Genomic DNA, 14,935 nt, shown 5'->3' on the forward strand with positions numbered 1-14,935 from the left:
GGCGACCCCACCCTGTCCCAGGCCTGTGGCTCACCCACGTTCCCTCGCGCAGCTCCAGAGAGCAACCGGGAGGGTTGCTGGTACAACGTGACAGTTGTGGTGAAGATGGATTTCAAGGAGCTCCGGCAGGTGGACCCACGGCTTCTGGATCACATGAGGCTCCTCCACTCCATGGTAGGTGGAGGGGAGGAAGGGGCTCCACAAGTGACCCCAAGTGACTGCCTCTGAACCTAACGTGAGATCTGCCTTAAAAATGGCTTGAGAGAGGCATGATTTTCATGCAACAAAATGCACTCTTGCAAGCGTGCCGTTTGGACTGGTTTGAGGTACCCAGTATACAAGCCCTGCACCCTCATGGCGTGGAGCAGGGAACCCCTCCTCTCTCCAGGGTCTGTTGCTTAAACACATGGGTGCCTGGTGCAGCTGGCCCAGGCCCTCGAGCTGTGCCCTCAAGCACCTCCCTTAGGGATCCTGAGTTCTGGCTCCCGATTGAGGGAGTATCTTAGAAGTTTGGAAGGTGCTGGATGGGGCCTCTCTGTAGGGCTCCACCCCCTCGGCACCATCCACGTTTGGGGCTTGATGGGTCTTTGCTGTGGGGCTGCCTGTCCCATAGGATTTTGCAGCAGGCCTGGCTCTAAGCACAAAATGTGCCCAGCTGTGACAACCAAAACTGTCTCCAGGCACAGCCACAGGTCCCCTGAGGGGTGACACTGGCCCCATGGAGAGCCCCAGCCCAGACACAGCTCAAATTTTCTGGTGCCTCAGCAACGCCTCCAACCAGCAGGATATCTTCACCTGCTGGGTGTCCCCCATGGCCCCCACCCAGGTCCTAGGAACCCAGCCGGCAGGGGCAGGCACTGCTCGTCACCCACTGTGAGGTGTCTGCCCTACATGGTGGTCTAACCTCAGGCCCAGCTTCCCAGGCAAAGGACCCACACAATCCCCGACATGCTCCGAAGGGCCCTGCACCTGGGGAGACGCTCAGCCATTGCCTCTTGAAATGCTTGATGATTCCTGAACAAGGGGCTGCACGTTTTCCTTGTGCACTGGGCTCCATGTGGTGTGGCTAGTCCTGCCTGACCATCGGGCCCCACAGATGTGCCCCATGTACCATGACATCAGACCCAGAGTTGGCTAGGGTGAGCCTCAAACAGAGGGCACACTCCCTCCCCTTGCTCTGGGCTGTCCAGTTACTGGTTTGAGAGGTATTCTCAGTCATCACCTTGACCCAGAAGTGTCCTTAACTGCCCCCACTGGAAGAGATTTCTGCCTCTCCTTAGCTTGTTGCAGAGTTTGGGATGCACAGTAGGCCAGTAAGAACATGGCCAGTTTGCAGCCAGACTGCCTGGATTCAAATCCCAGCACTGTGACTCCCAGCTGTGTGACCTTGGGCAAGTTATTTAACCTCTCTGTGCCTTAGATTCTGTTAAACAGAAATAATCATAATCCTCCCTGAGACAGTGGATGTGAGGTTTAGACAGTCCATGTAAACAGCTTAAGATGATGCTGATCCGGGTAGGTTCTGAGCTGCTGTGGTTGCTGGTTTTTGTATGTCACTGTCTCCTGTCACCCTTTATCACTTCATGCGTGTAGGCTTTGTTTCTCCCTGCCGGAGGAGCCTGTCCATACCGGCTCCTGACTGTAGCAAATGCTAGGCACTCTGACTAAGGGGTTTGCAAGAGGCCAGTGCTGGCTTTCTGTTCTGCCGACCCCCGTGAAGGGTTTCAAGCCTGCTGAGGAAGGTATAGGCTTTGGTGCCCCCCTCAAACACCTTCTGGTTCCCTGGGGAGACACGGGAGCTTCTTGGCAAAGCCTGCTTCAGTGAGGCTCTTCTGCCTGGTGGTCATGCTGCTTTCGCAAGGCAAATGATACCTTGAGATGTCAAGATACTAGACTGGAACAAAAGGAAGTCAAATAGAATAAGAAAAGGGATCATTACACTTCAGAAAATATCAGACGTCCAGACCTGATTCTCTGTTGTCAGCTGCAAGGGGAGAGGGGTGTTCCCGCACTGACCCGTGTCTCTTTTGGGGCTGCCGTGGCAGCACGCACAGGCAGGGGTACGCGTCAGACCTCTCCTTGGCGTCTCCCTGGGTCCTTACACTGTTTCCTTCTGCCAGTGTCTGTGTCCAAATTCCTTGGTGGAAGGACACCAGTCACATTGGAGCAAGGCCCACCCTAATGAGCTCATCTTAATAATTACATCTGCAGCAGCCTTGTCTCCAAATAAGGTCACATTCTGAGGTGCTGGGGGGCTAGGACTCCAATGTGGAGATTGTTTTTGGTAAGGAGGGGGACACGACTCAGCCCCAAAGTATTTATAATCTGGTTTGCAGGACTTTTATTGGAATGAAGGCAGAAGTAAAAATATTGTAGGGATTTTTCTTTTTTGCACAGAAGAATGGTGTGTGTGTGTACAGCTTACAGCATCTCTGGACCTCCATCCTCTCCCAGTCTACCTGCTGGGTGCCCTTCTACTGCGTGATGCTCTGACCCTGGTTTCACAGGTCACCAGTGCTCTGCAGCCACTGGACACCACTGTCCACCACCTGCACTCAGCTGGGTGGGACACCTCGACCACAGTGTCCTGGCTGCTGCTGGGCCTGCCAAGGCCGATGCCCGTGGCCCGCGTCTCCGCAGTGCTGGACGGCATGGTGAAGCGCATCTATGAAGTGATCAATGTTCAAGTGCAAGGTGGGGCTCCCCTCGGTGGTCCCCTTGGGTCTGGGGCCGCAGGACTGCTGGGAGGATCATCCAGTTGGGGGGGGTAGGGCGGACTCATCTCTGGCTCACCCCAGGCCGAAGTTTAAACTCTAGATGCCAAAGCCAAGATTTTGAGAACTGGTTTTGTACCAGCATCGCCTTCCTCTCCCCTCACCCCAACTCGTCCGCCTCTCACGATGGGTTCCTCCTCCCATCCAGGTGGGACTGGAGGCTGAGTCCCAGAACATCCCACAAGTAACCCGTGTCCTGTGTTCTTGGGGTCCCAAATTGCCATCTAGTCTCTTTCCCACCCTTGCCAAGCACACCCTTGTATCTAGAAGGCTCTTTTTAAAGATTTTTTTGGCCATGCCACATGGCATGTGGGATCTTAGTTCCCTGACCAGGAATTGAACCTGAGTCCCCTGCATTGGAAGGCAGATTCTTAACCACTGGACCATCAGGCAAGTCCCCAACGAGTCTTGAACCAGAATTTACACAGAGCTGAATTTGGTGAAGCATGCCAATGTGTTTCTGGAAGAAATTACCTGGTATTTGTGTGTGTGTGTGTGTTTGTCTATGTCAGCGGTCAGCAAACTTTCTGAAAAAGGTCAGACAGTAAATTTTTTTTTGGCTGTGGGCCTCATGTGCTGTTTCAGCTGCTAAGCTTTGCCATGTGGTGTGAAAGTAGCTGTGGCCAGTCCATGAGCAGATGGGTGGACTTCAGTAGAAGGTTCTTTTGAGCTACAGGAGGCAGCTGAAGATTGCTGTGTCCCTGGGAGGGTGGCTGCTCTTGTGAGACAGCTCATTCCAGGACGCTGGAGGTCACACACCAAGATGCCAGAGTCTGCAGCCTAGAGAAGCTCTTTTGCTGTTGTTGTTTAGTCACTAAGTCGTGTCTGACTCTTTGAGGGCCTGTGGACTATAGCCCACCAGACTCCTCTGTCCATGGGATTTCCCAGGCAAGAATCCTGGAGTCACTTGCCATTTCCTTCTCCAGGGGGCCTTCCCAATCCAGGGATGGAACTCACATCTCCTGCATTGGCAGGCGAATTCTTTACCACTGAGCCACCAGGGAAACCTGGAGAAAGCTCTAATGGTGGCATTTAATTATCTTCAAATTCCACAAATGTTCTTGAAAACCAGACTGAGCAGTGCCCATAAGCCAAGTGCTTGTCTTGTCTGTTCTGATAGGTTTCCATCGGGGGAACCCTGAGAACTCCCGTAAGTGAACAAGGAGGGATTGTGTCTCGATCACTTGCATCTCATGGGGAGGGCATCGGACAGCATCCATTATGGGTGCAGCTTGAATTGGGCGGTTTGGGAGAAGAAGGGGTGAGGCTGTGGGGCTTGTTCTAGCTTGGATGCTGTCCAAAGAAGAGTCAGTTCCGTGATTGGTATCTCAACAAATCTTACCCACAGGAAGGGGCAGCCAGCATGAAGATGTGCTAGGGTTGGTAAAGAATGAATAGCCCCTCACTTAGTGGGCGATGCTGGTCGTTTTCCGTATGGCTTAGATAAATGGTCTTGCCTTGTGTCACTCTGTCCAGGTCATGGAGAAGCCTGGTTGCCTGTTCTGAGCTGTGCTCCCACTGGATGGGGAGGACCAAGCCCCTTCTGCACGGCAGGGGCTGCTCAGCCATCTTTCCCTGTCCACACCCTGCTGTCCACAGGGCTGATGCTTGGGGAGGATGCCCAGACCCCATGAACTCAGACTCAACACAGCCCCAAAGTGATTTGCTCAGGCCACAACTGTGCCCTGAGCTGCGGGCTGGCTGCTCCGGTCGGGGAGGCTGTAGCCAATGGTGCCTCTAAGGCAGGGCGTCAAGAGGGTCCCCAGGACTGCAGCCCCATCACTTCCTCGGCTAGTGTGACACACATCTTCAGCTTGATGGGGATGGCCCCGGTGAGCATCCTCACCTGTTCTCCTTCTCCGTAGACGTGAATGAATGCTCCTATGGTGAACTCAACACCTGCTCAGGGAGGGAACTGTGTCTGAACGTGGAGGGCTCCTACCAGTGTGTGGGTTACCTGAAATCACCCGGATCTTCTTCCCCGGAGCTGGACGGCATGTGTGCAGGTTAGTGACTCGGCTCTCCGGGTGGGGAAGGAAGGCCTTGAGGAATCTTCCAGGCCGGACGGTCCTCTGACCGCAAGACCCTCTCTTCTGGCAAAGAGGGAAAGACTGGCTTATAGAAGAGAAGGCTCACTTAGTTTTTCTGAGCGTTCTTGACCTCATAGCTGGATATTCTTTTCTTTTTTTTAATTGTAGTGTAGTTGATTTACCCTGTTGTGTTAGTTTCAGGTGTATGGCAAAGTGACTCAGTTATATATATGTGTGTGGTTTATATATTTATACGATTTTTCAGATTTTTTGCCTTATAGGTATTACAAAATATTGAGTAGAGTTCCATGTGAAAGAGTGGGCTATTCTTTTCCTCTTTTAGTTAACTAGTTAACAAATGTTTGTTTATGTGCCATTCACCATGCTGCTGCTGCTGCTAAGTCGCTTCAGTCGTGTCTGACTCTGTGCAACCCCATGGATGGCAGCCCACCAGGCTCCCCCATCCCCGGGATTCTCCAGGCAAGAACACTGGAGTGGGTTGCCATTTCCTTCTCCAATGTGTGAAAGTGAAAAGTGAAAGTGAAGTCGCTCAGTCGTGTCCAACTCTTAGTGACCCCACGGACTGCAGCCTACCAGGCTCCTCCATCCATGGGATTTTCCAGGCAAGAGTACTGGAGTGGGGTGCCATTGCCTTCTCCGATTCACCATGCTAGGTGCTGGTAAACATTTATGAATATGGTGTGACAGATATATGAACAGGTCATAATCTTTGCTCTCGGGGAACTCAGCAGAGAACACGCCAGATACCTTCCAGGCTGGTGTGTAAACAGGATGCCTGTATAATTTATTGTTTGAACTGGGGCGCTTTAAGAGTGAAGGCGGCATGATTGCTACTTACACTGGGACCCTGGACTGTCCATGGGTTGGTGTGGTCAACTCCACACCAGTTTAAACTGGTTAAAAAAGCAGTTGTGGACACACCTGAAAGGAAGTCCTACTCTGTGCGGGTCTGGTCATGGGGTCATCTCCTGCGGAAGCCAAGTGTGAACAAGCTGCTTGTGTATGTGACTGCCTCCTGTAAGAAATCATTGTATTTCACAAAAAGCTGGAATCTAGGTGGTGAAAGGCAGCGAGGAGAGATGGATTCAAGGAATATTTTAGAGATGAAGCTTTGGGACTTACTGATTAATGAAATGCAGAAGAGGAAGAGAGGAACAAGGCAGCATGTCCTGGTGTGACCAGAAATAGACGGCGAATGAACTAGGGGACTAGTTATTATAATCATGCTTGACAATAACAGTTTAAACTGAGATGGAGTTGAAAGCAAGTGGAGATGCCAGGTGCTGACTGTGCCGGATCACTGGGGCCGGAGCTCAGAGCAGGGCCTGGGATGCAGTAAGCCTGGGTCATCCATGTGCAAGAGGCATCTGAACTCTGGGCTGGTTGGGAGAAAGGAAGGAACCCTGCATTTAAACATTCTCCCAGGTGGCTCAGTGGTAAAGAACCTGCCTGCTAATTCAGGAGACATAGGTATGATCCCTGGGTTGGGAAGATCCCCTGGAGGAGGAAATGGCAACCCACTCCAGTATTCTTGCCTGGAGAATCCCAGGGACAGAGGAGTCTGGTGGTCTACAGTCCAAGGGGTCTCCAAGAGTCAGCTGCGACTCAGTGACTGAACGACACCAGAAGGCGGGTTTGCAGAAGTGAAGTGAGGTGGAAAGAAAAGCAGGAGAGATGATACCCAGAAGCCAAGAATGGGTGATGCTTCACAAACATTTACCAAGAAGGGGCTCAGAGAGATCAAGCAGAATCTGGAGAAAATGCGGGCTTCCAGTTCAGTTCAGTCACTCAGTCGTGTCTGACTCTTTGTGCTTCCAGGAGGGTCTTATTTAAAGATGGTGATGCCAAAACATATCTGTGTGCCGTGGAAGAGACACACTGATCCTCACAGCTTCAAATGGTGGGTTGGAGATGAACAGGTAGGGGTTCAGCTTGCACCGACAGGGCACTGAGGGTCAGGGGCACATCCATTCACTTACTGGATACATTTTAAAGAGCACCTATTGTATGCCAGTTACTAGCTGCTCTAGCTGGGATTCTTCAGAGTCCGAGATTCCCTTGCGCTCTTGGAAATCATATTTCAGTGGGGAAGATGACAAAGATGTGGACAAATATGATACAAATTATGGAGCAACAGTTCAGCTATGGAGGAAGATGATGTAGGAAAGAGATGGGGCAGGTGCGCTGTCTCAGGTGGAGTGGCTGGGGCTGCCCCTGGGGTGGGGTGAGCTTTGTGAGTGTGAGGGGGTCATGAGACTGACAAGGGGCAAGGAGGGGGTGGTGGGCTGAGCCAAGATCCCCAAATGACCGCTCCTTAGCCCAGTCCCTGTGAGTAGGACATCTCACACCACGGAGTCGGGGGGCTCTGCAGGTGGGAGTAGGCTGAGAACCTTGACACGGAGGTGATCTGGATGATCTGGGTGGGTCCAGTGTCATCACAGAGTCCTCGGGACAGAGAGGCTGAGGGTCAGAGCCAGAGAGCAGACATGACGAGGGAGGCAGAGAGGGGAGAAGAGCCACCTCGCTGGCCTTGGAGGTGGGACGGGACCTCCAGCCTCAGGGTGTGTGTCCCTCCAGGGACTGGAGCAGAAAGAGATGGTTCCCCATGGAGCCTCCAGGAGGATTGCAGCCACGCCCTGATGTTAGACTTCTGGCCTTCAGGGCTGTGACAGCACATTTCTCTTGTCTTCAGCCACTAAAGTGAAAGTTCTTTACAGCATGGACTTTACTTTCACCACCAGACACATCCACAACCTGGCATCATTTCCACTTTGGTCCAGCCCTTCAATCTTTCTGGGGCCATTTCTCTGTTCTTCCCAAGTGGCATATTGGACGCCTACCAACCTGGGGGCTTATCTTCTGATGTCTTACGTTTTTGCCTATACATACTGTTTGTGGGGTTCTCAAGGCAAGAATGCTGGAGTGGTTTGCTATTCCCCTCTCCACGTTTTGTCAAACTCCACCATGACCCGTCCGTCTTGGGTGGCCCTACACGGCTTGGCTCACAGTTTCATTGAGCTGCACAAGGCTGTGATCCATGTGGTCATTTTGGTTAGTTCTCTGGATTGTGGTTTTGATTCTGGAGACTGTGGGATTGTAGTCCTTGTTTGTTCTATCTGCCCTCTGATGGATGAGGATAAGAGGCTTGTGCAAGCTTCCTAATGGGAGAGACTGGCTGTGGAGGAAAACTGGGTCCTGCTCTGGTGGGCAAAGCCATTCTCAGTAGATCTTTAATTTTCTGCTAATGGCTGGGGCTGTGCTCCCTGTTAGTTTTTTGGTTGCCCTGAGGCAACGCAGTCCTGGGGTCTACAAACTCTGTGGTAGGGCTAACGGTGACCTCCACAAGGACTTATGCCGACACACATCTCCCAGGACCGCTGCTGCCAGTGTCCCCGTCAGCGGATCACTGCTGACTCTCGCGTCCGCGGGAGACCCTCAAAGAGTCAGACAAAACTGAACAGCAACGAAGCGAAAGTGTTAGTCGCTCAGTCATGTCTGACTCTACAACCCCATGGACTATGTAGCCCGCCAGGCTTGTCTATCCATGGGATTCTCCAGGCAAGAATACTGGAGCGGGTTGCCATTTCCTGCTCCGGGGGATCTTCCCAACCCAGGGATTGAACCTGGGTTTCCTGCCTTGCAGGCAGATTCTTTACTGTCTGAGTCACCAGGGACGCCCAAAACGTGTGATATTCCTTCCCAGCAGCCACAGAAAACTAATGCAAGGAATCAGGGCCCAGCAGCATGGAATTCAAGAACCAGGAAGCCAGTGGGGGTGGAGCCAGGCAGGAGGCTTGGGGACAGGAGGCAGAGCCAGGCAGGGCCCACATGGTGTAGACACGGCAAGACCGTGGGAATTATAACATTTTACTGAAATGTAAAACTAGAAAACTGTAGGCAAGTATACACACGGAGAGAAGAGTATAATGGATAATCTGATGATGCTCGGGGGACCCGTGTTTCGTATCCCCTCGTCCATCTACCCCCTCCTCCCCCATCCCCATTATGCTGAAATCTCCTTCCTCAAACCACTTCATCTGTTACTACATCAGAATGAATTCCTAGGAGCGAAGAATGAGATTTTTAGAACACTTCAAAAACCAAAGCAATAATTCCTTAATATCATCGAACAGTGCGTTGAAATTTCTAGTGGTCTCACCATTTTCATAATTTTTCAGTTTGAGTTACAATTTAAATCAGGTCTACCCATTAGTAGGCTTCAGGTTTGATCCCTGATCAGGGAGATTCTCCTAGAAGAGGAAATGGCAACCCATTCCTGTATTCTTGCCTGAAAAATTCCACAACAGAGGAACCTGGCAGGCTAGAGTCCGTCCCCACAAAATAGTTGGACACGACTGAGCACACAAGCATGCATGCTCACCCAACAGTAACGGTATCTCTTATGTCATTTTTGAAATTAGAAGTTTCCCCCTCCATCTCTGTTCCCTTGTAGTCTCTGGAGGATCCTGCTCCCTTAGCCTGGCAGAGTTTCCCACCGACTGGGGTCTGCCAGTTTGCATCCCTGGGGCTTCCCATCACCACGACCCCTGCTGGAATTTCTGTAAACCACAGCTGGCTCTGGGGGAGGCCTTTTTGGTGGTGACCAGGCCTGCTTTGTATCAGGTGAAGTTAATGAGTGCTTACAAGTGCGTTGAATATACAGGGTGGCAGAGCAAATCGTCTCTACTGAGATACAACTGTCAAAATCTTACAACCCCAACTGGCTGACACAGCTGGCCCTTCCCACCTGTTGCATTCAGAATGGGCTGCACTCAGCAGCTTTGTGTGCCCTGCTCCCTCACTCCGAAGCCCTCACCAACGGCTCTGGAGTGGTTTAAGGACACCCCCAGCTCCCTCGTTCTTCAGGGGAGGGGGTACGTATGCTGCACCCTGTTCTGGACTTTCCTGAAGGGTCCCACTCTGCTCGCTGCCTGAATGACATACACTTCACTGCCACCTTCCTTCTTCCTGTGACCACATTACGCCCAGATGTCCCACACAAACCGCGGGCTGCGGAGTCCCTGTCTCCAGGCTAGCTCCCCGGAGAACTCACACTAAGTAGTAACCCGAGCACATCTTCACTCACTTATCAGGCCTCGACGCTTGGCCGTGGGGGCGAGGAGCACAGGGGAAGCTGAGGTGGGCCACGTGGTCCTGCGACGTGAGGCCACCTGGGACGTGTGTGCGCACCGAAGTCCCAATGAAAGGAAATGTGCGTTTTAGACAGAGATCAGTGACGATAAAGATTTTTTTTTTCTCATCTGAATTTTGGACCTGAGTGCTACCGAACCAAACTTGGATCCGTTTGCCCATGTGTAACGAGGACACGACTGAGCGACTTCACTTTCACTTTACACTTTCACACATTGGAGAAGGAAATGGAAACCCACTCCAGTGTTCTTGCCTGGAGAATCCCAGGGACGGGGGAACCTGTTGGGCTTCCGTCTATGGGGTCACACAGTGTTGGACACGACTGAGGTGACTTAGCAGCAGCAGCAGCAGCAACGAAGCCAGTCTACTGATGCCAGTCATGGTGAAGGCCATGAGCCTACTGAGGCCAGGCTGGGCAGGTGACTGTGAAGGCCGAATCCCATCAGGCATCAGAGTCCTGCAGGGGCCTTGTGGATAAGCCCCAGACACCAGGGATGGAGGAGCAGAACGTGAAGGAAGCTGGGCCTGAGGGACCAGGGATGTTCGCTTAAGGCAGAACACCTCAGCTACCTCTCCAGGCTGACCCCTGGACCTGTCCCTACCCGCACCCAATGTGAAAAACCATCTCACGCCCGCCCCCCAACACCTTGGGAGTGAGCAAGGGAAACTGTTACTTGTCCTTGCCCCACCCACCGCACCCCCACCGCAGCAGGGCCCCCTGTAGAGCCTTGCCTGAATTTCTGCTATTAAAGAGGCCAAGAGCCCTAGTCAGTAGCAGGGGACAGAAGAGGATACCGTGGGATAGGTCTTTGACGGCCTTCGTATGTCCTCTCAAGCAGTTCAGCAGAAATGCAGGTACAACTGATTCAATCTGGCCTCCAGAATTTCCTCTTATCATTCTGGGATCTGATCTATTACTTTAAAAACATGCTGACAGCAGTGGAAGGATAAGTCACCCCTAGTCTTAGCACCCCAGCAAATTATTTTTATTTTCCCCTGTTTCCTTCCAGTTTTTTTTTTTAACCTTATTTAAATCCTGCTACATATGCAATGTTATATTGGCTTCTTTGCTTCCCATGATGTCATGTAAAGGTTTCTGAGAGGCAACCTGGCCTTTGTGCTGGCGATTTTCGATGCTTGAGTAACAGTGGTGTGCTACAGCAGTGATGTAATGCGCTGAGCTATTTCCCTCGGGGCGGCGTTTCGGTCACCTCCAACAGTCTGCTCTGAAGACTAGAACGTTCTTGCTAACGTTGCGAAGTGGTTATGGAGAATATTGTTACAATTGAGTTTGAATTAATAATTTAATCCACATGTTCCTTTCCCTTTGAAGGGAGGGGTTGGCTATTCCTAAAGTCTCTGGGGTTTTTTAAACTTTTTATTTTATATTGGAGTATCTGGTGGCTCAGACTATAAAGAATCTGTCTGCAAAGCAGGAGACCTGGGTTTAATCCCTGGGTCAGGAAGATCCCTTGGAGAAGGGAATGGCGACCCACTCCTGTATCTTTGCCTGCAGAATTCCATGGACAGAGGAACCTGACAGGCTACTGCCCATGGGATCACGAAGAGTTGGACACCACTGAGCCCCTTTCAAACTCATAGCTGGCTGACAGTGTCGCCGCAGTGAGCAGTGAAGGGGCTCCGCCGTGCATAAGCATGTATCCATTCTTCCCAAACTTCCTCCCATCCCGGCTGCCACATGATATCGAGCAGGGTTCCATGTCCTTGTAGGTTATGCATTTTAAACAAAGCAGTATATTCGTGACCACCCCAAACCCCCTAACTTCCTTACCCCACCATCTTACCCACCTGACAACTCTAAGTTCTTTCTCTAAGTCTGTGAGTCTGTTTCTGTTTTGTTAAGTTTAGTTCAGTTCAGTCACTCAGTCGTGTCCAACTCTTTGAGACCCCATGAACCCCAGCACACCAGGCCTCCCTGTCCATCACCAACTCCCGGAGTCCACCCAAACTCATGTCTATTGAGTTGGTAATGCCATCCAACCATCTCATCCTCTGTCATCCCCTTCTCCTGCCTTCAATGTTTCCCAGCATCAGGGTCTTTTCAAAGCTCTTCACATCAGGTGGCCAAAGTATTGGACTTTCAGCTTCAACATAAGTCCTTCCAGGACTGATCTCCTTTAGGATGGACTCATTGGATCTCCTTGCAGTCCAACGAACTCTCAAGAGTCTTCTCCAGCACCACAGTTCAAAAGCATCCATTCTTTGGCGCTCAGCTTTCTTCACAGTCCAACTCTCATATCCATACATGACCACGGGAAAAACCATAGCCTTGACTAGATGGACCTTTGTTGGCAAAGTAATGTCTCTGCTTTTTAATATGCTGTCTAGGTTGGTCGCAACTTTCCTTCCAAGGAGTAGCATCTTTTAATTTCATGGTTGCAGTCACCATCTGTTCTGTAAGTAAGTTCATTGGTATCATTTCTTTATAGATTTCACATATAAGGGATCTCACACAATATTTCTATCTCCGACTTCACTCAGTATGACAGTCTCTAGGTCCATCCGTGTTGCTGCAAACATTATTTCATTTCTTAATGACAGATAATATTCTGGTGTGTGTGTGTGTGTGTGTGTGTGTGGGCAGACCACATCGTCTTTTTCTCTTTATCTTTTTATCTTTTAAAAAAGCACCTGCCAGCCCCACTTCTGCAACAAAACACTCCTCTCTTGTGCCCGGGGGCTTTGTTTGATGAGAACCTTGTGCCTCTTCTGTGCACAAATGTGCCCTTAGAGCTTTTTGCAGAATCCCTGCAGACCACCCCAGATCTCCTGGCCTGATCCCCAGTGAGCATGAACTGTAGTTCACCAGGCTGCTCTGTCCATGGGATTCTCCAGGCAAGAATACTGAAGTGGATGCCATGCCCTCCTCCAGAGGATCTTTCCAACCAGGGGTTGAATCTGAGTTTCTTATGTCTCCTGCATTGGCAGTAGATTCTTTAAATCCTAAAGGAAATCAACCCTGAGTATTTATTGGAAAGACTGAAGCTGAAGCTACAACATTTTGGCCACTTGATGTGAAGAGCTGACTGATGGGAAAAGACCCTGATGCTGGGAAAGATTGATGACAAAAGGAGAAGGGGGTGACAGAGGATGAGATGGTGAGATGGCATCACCAACTCAATGGACATAATTTTGAGCAAACTCTGGAAGATGGTGAAGGACAGGGAAGCCTGGTGTGCTGCAGTCCATGGGGTCACAAAGACTCAGACACGGCTGAGAGACTCAACAACAAGTGCCACCTGGGAAGACCAACGAACATAGAAGGTTGGAATAGTCATCTGCTCAGGCATCAGCATAAACATCCGGCTCCATCTACAGAGAGAAATACTGCCAAACTGCCATGCTGCTGCATTGTAAGTTTCCCTCAAGATAAAGGGCCACCTGACAGCTGAACATAAACAGAGAAAGCGCACCGCCCCAGATTCACTTCCAGCAGGGCAGGAAAGACATAGCTAGTGTCTCCAGATCAGAAATTTAAAGTGAATTCCAATTGCATATGGCTAAGGGAAACAGCACATGTTTTAAATTTAGAAGCTAATATAATAAATGAGCTATCTGCTGGAACGAGTTAGAGGTACAAATCCATGGAAAATACAGCGCAAATCTCAGATGCTTTTCTTGTGAAATTAGTCACCCAATTAATGACACACGGGGCAGCTGGATTCTTGCACAAGACAAAAACTGTAAGAGATATCTCCCAGTTTGCACTTAATGTTCCAGGAGCGTGTTCTGTGTTTAGGATTCAAGGGTCATCCTAGCTCCCTTCAACATGGTCCCTTCTCAGCTGGAGCCCGACGATGGTGTGCATCTTGGTAAATAACTGTTCTGGGTCTGCTGCTTGAGGACGGCAGGCTGCCAAAGACAGCCACTCAAGTTCACAAGCCTGATCGGCAATCAGGTTTTTGACAATTGAAGGCTCAACACCTTGGCTCTAGTCCTCAGTGTTTCTACCTTCACAAGGTTCAGGTGTCCAACTGAGAGGTCCAGGGGTTAATGAGGAGCAGAGCTGACACAGGAGATATGGGAAAGGCCATGGCGCGGGCATCAGCCTTCCTGCCCCACCAGACATGGGTCAGGGCTGCCTAGAAAAAACAAGGGCTGAGACCCGTGGACACAGAGAATCTAACACACTTCACTGAGATCAGTGTCGACTCCTGAATTCAGGTTCACAGCTGTGGCCTGGGGAGGGCCATAGGGCAGGGGTACCCTGGGATCACTCACAGTCGAGAATCGACTGATTTATTTTCTGGGACCACATTTTAAGAGGAAGGGGCATTGCCAAGCCGGGGGCAGTGACAGAAAGTGTCCTGGCCAATGAACTGAAATCCAAGTCAGAGGGAAGGCGGCAGGGTCAGAAACAAAGGATTATTTCCAGCTTACAATATCTCAAGGTCTGTCCCACAGAAGAGGGAGGGAGTAGCCTTAGCGTGTCAGAAGTTGGCTGGTTTTGCAGCAACACGGAGAACTTTCCAACCAGCTGTGCTGTCTCGCCAACAGCTGCCTTGAGAACTACTTAGACTGGGGAGGTGGATTCATTTTCTGGGGCTGCTATCATGAAGCACCACAAACCTAGGGGTTTAAAGCCAACAGAGATTTGTTCTTTCACAGTTCTGAAGGTCAGAAACCTGTCATCCTTATCCCTGGGTCCAGGTCGAGGTGTCGGCAGGGCAGGGCCACTTCGGAGGCTCTTGGGAGACCTCTGCTTTGTACCTCCCTCTTTCTATGGGAGCGTGAAGTACTTGGCTTGTGGCCACATCACTCCCACCTTCGAGGCCGACACAGCGTCTTCAATTCTTCTGCTCCTTCTTCACGTGGTCTCCTCCTCCGTGTGTGTGTCCACTCTCCCATCTTGTGATCGCACTGAGGGCCCACCTGGATAATCCGGGACCATCTCTTCTCAAGACCCTTAATTTCATCACCCCTGAAAAGACTTTTTCC

At 50.9% G+C, this 14,935-nt stretch overlaps 1 protein-coding gene across 1 annotated transcript in view; it reads left to right on the top strand.

The window, feature by feature from the left end:
- UMODL1 (uromodulin like 1) overlaps positions 1-14,935 on the top strand; it is an 86,313-nt gene that overhangs the window by 19,581 nt on the left and 51,797 nt on the right. Inside the window, exons 4-6 of the mRNA XM_055420397.2 lie at positions 53-174; positions 2,508-2,694; positions 4,640-4,780. Coding sequence (XP_055276372.2) covers positions 53-174; positions 2,508-2,694; positions 4,640-4,780 — 450 coding nt within the window. The remainder of the gene's footprint in view (positions 1-52; positions 175-2,507; positions 2,695-4,639; positions 4,781-14,935) is intronic.

The sequence above is a fragment of the Moschus berezovskii genome, chromosome 1 (genome assembly GCF_049115385.1).
Source record: "Moschus berezovskii isolate FMDL1 chromosome 1, NW_MosBer_1.0, whole genome shotgun sequence".
Taxonomy (NCBI): domain Eukaryota; kingdom Metazoa; phylum Chordata; class Mammalia; order Artiodactyla; family Moschidae; genus Moschus; species Moschus berezovskii.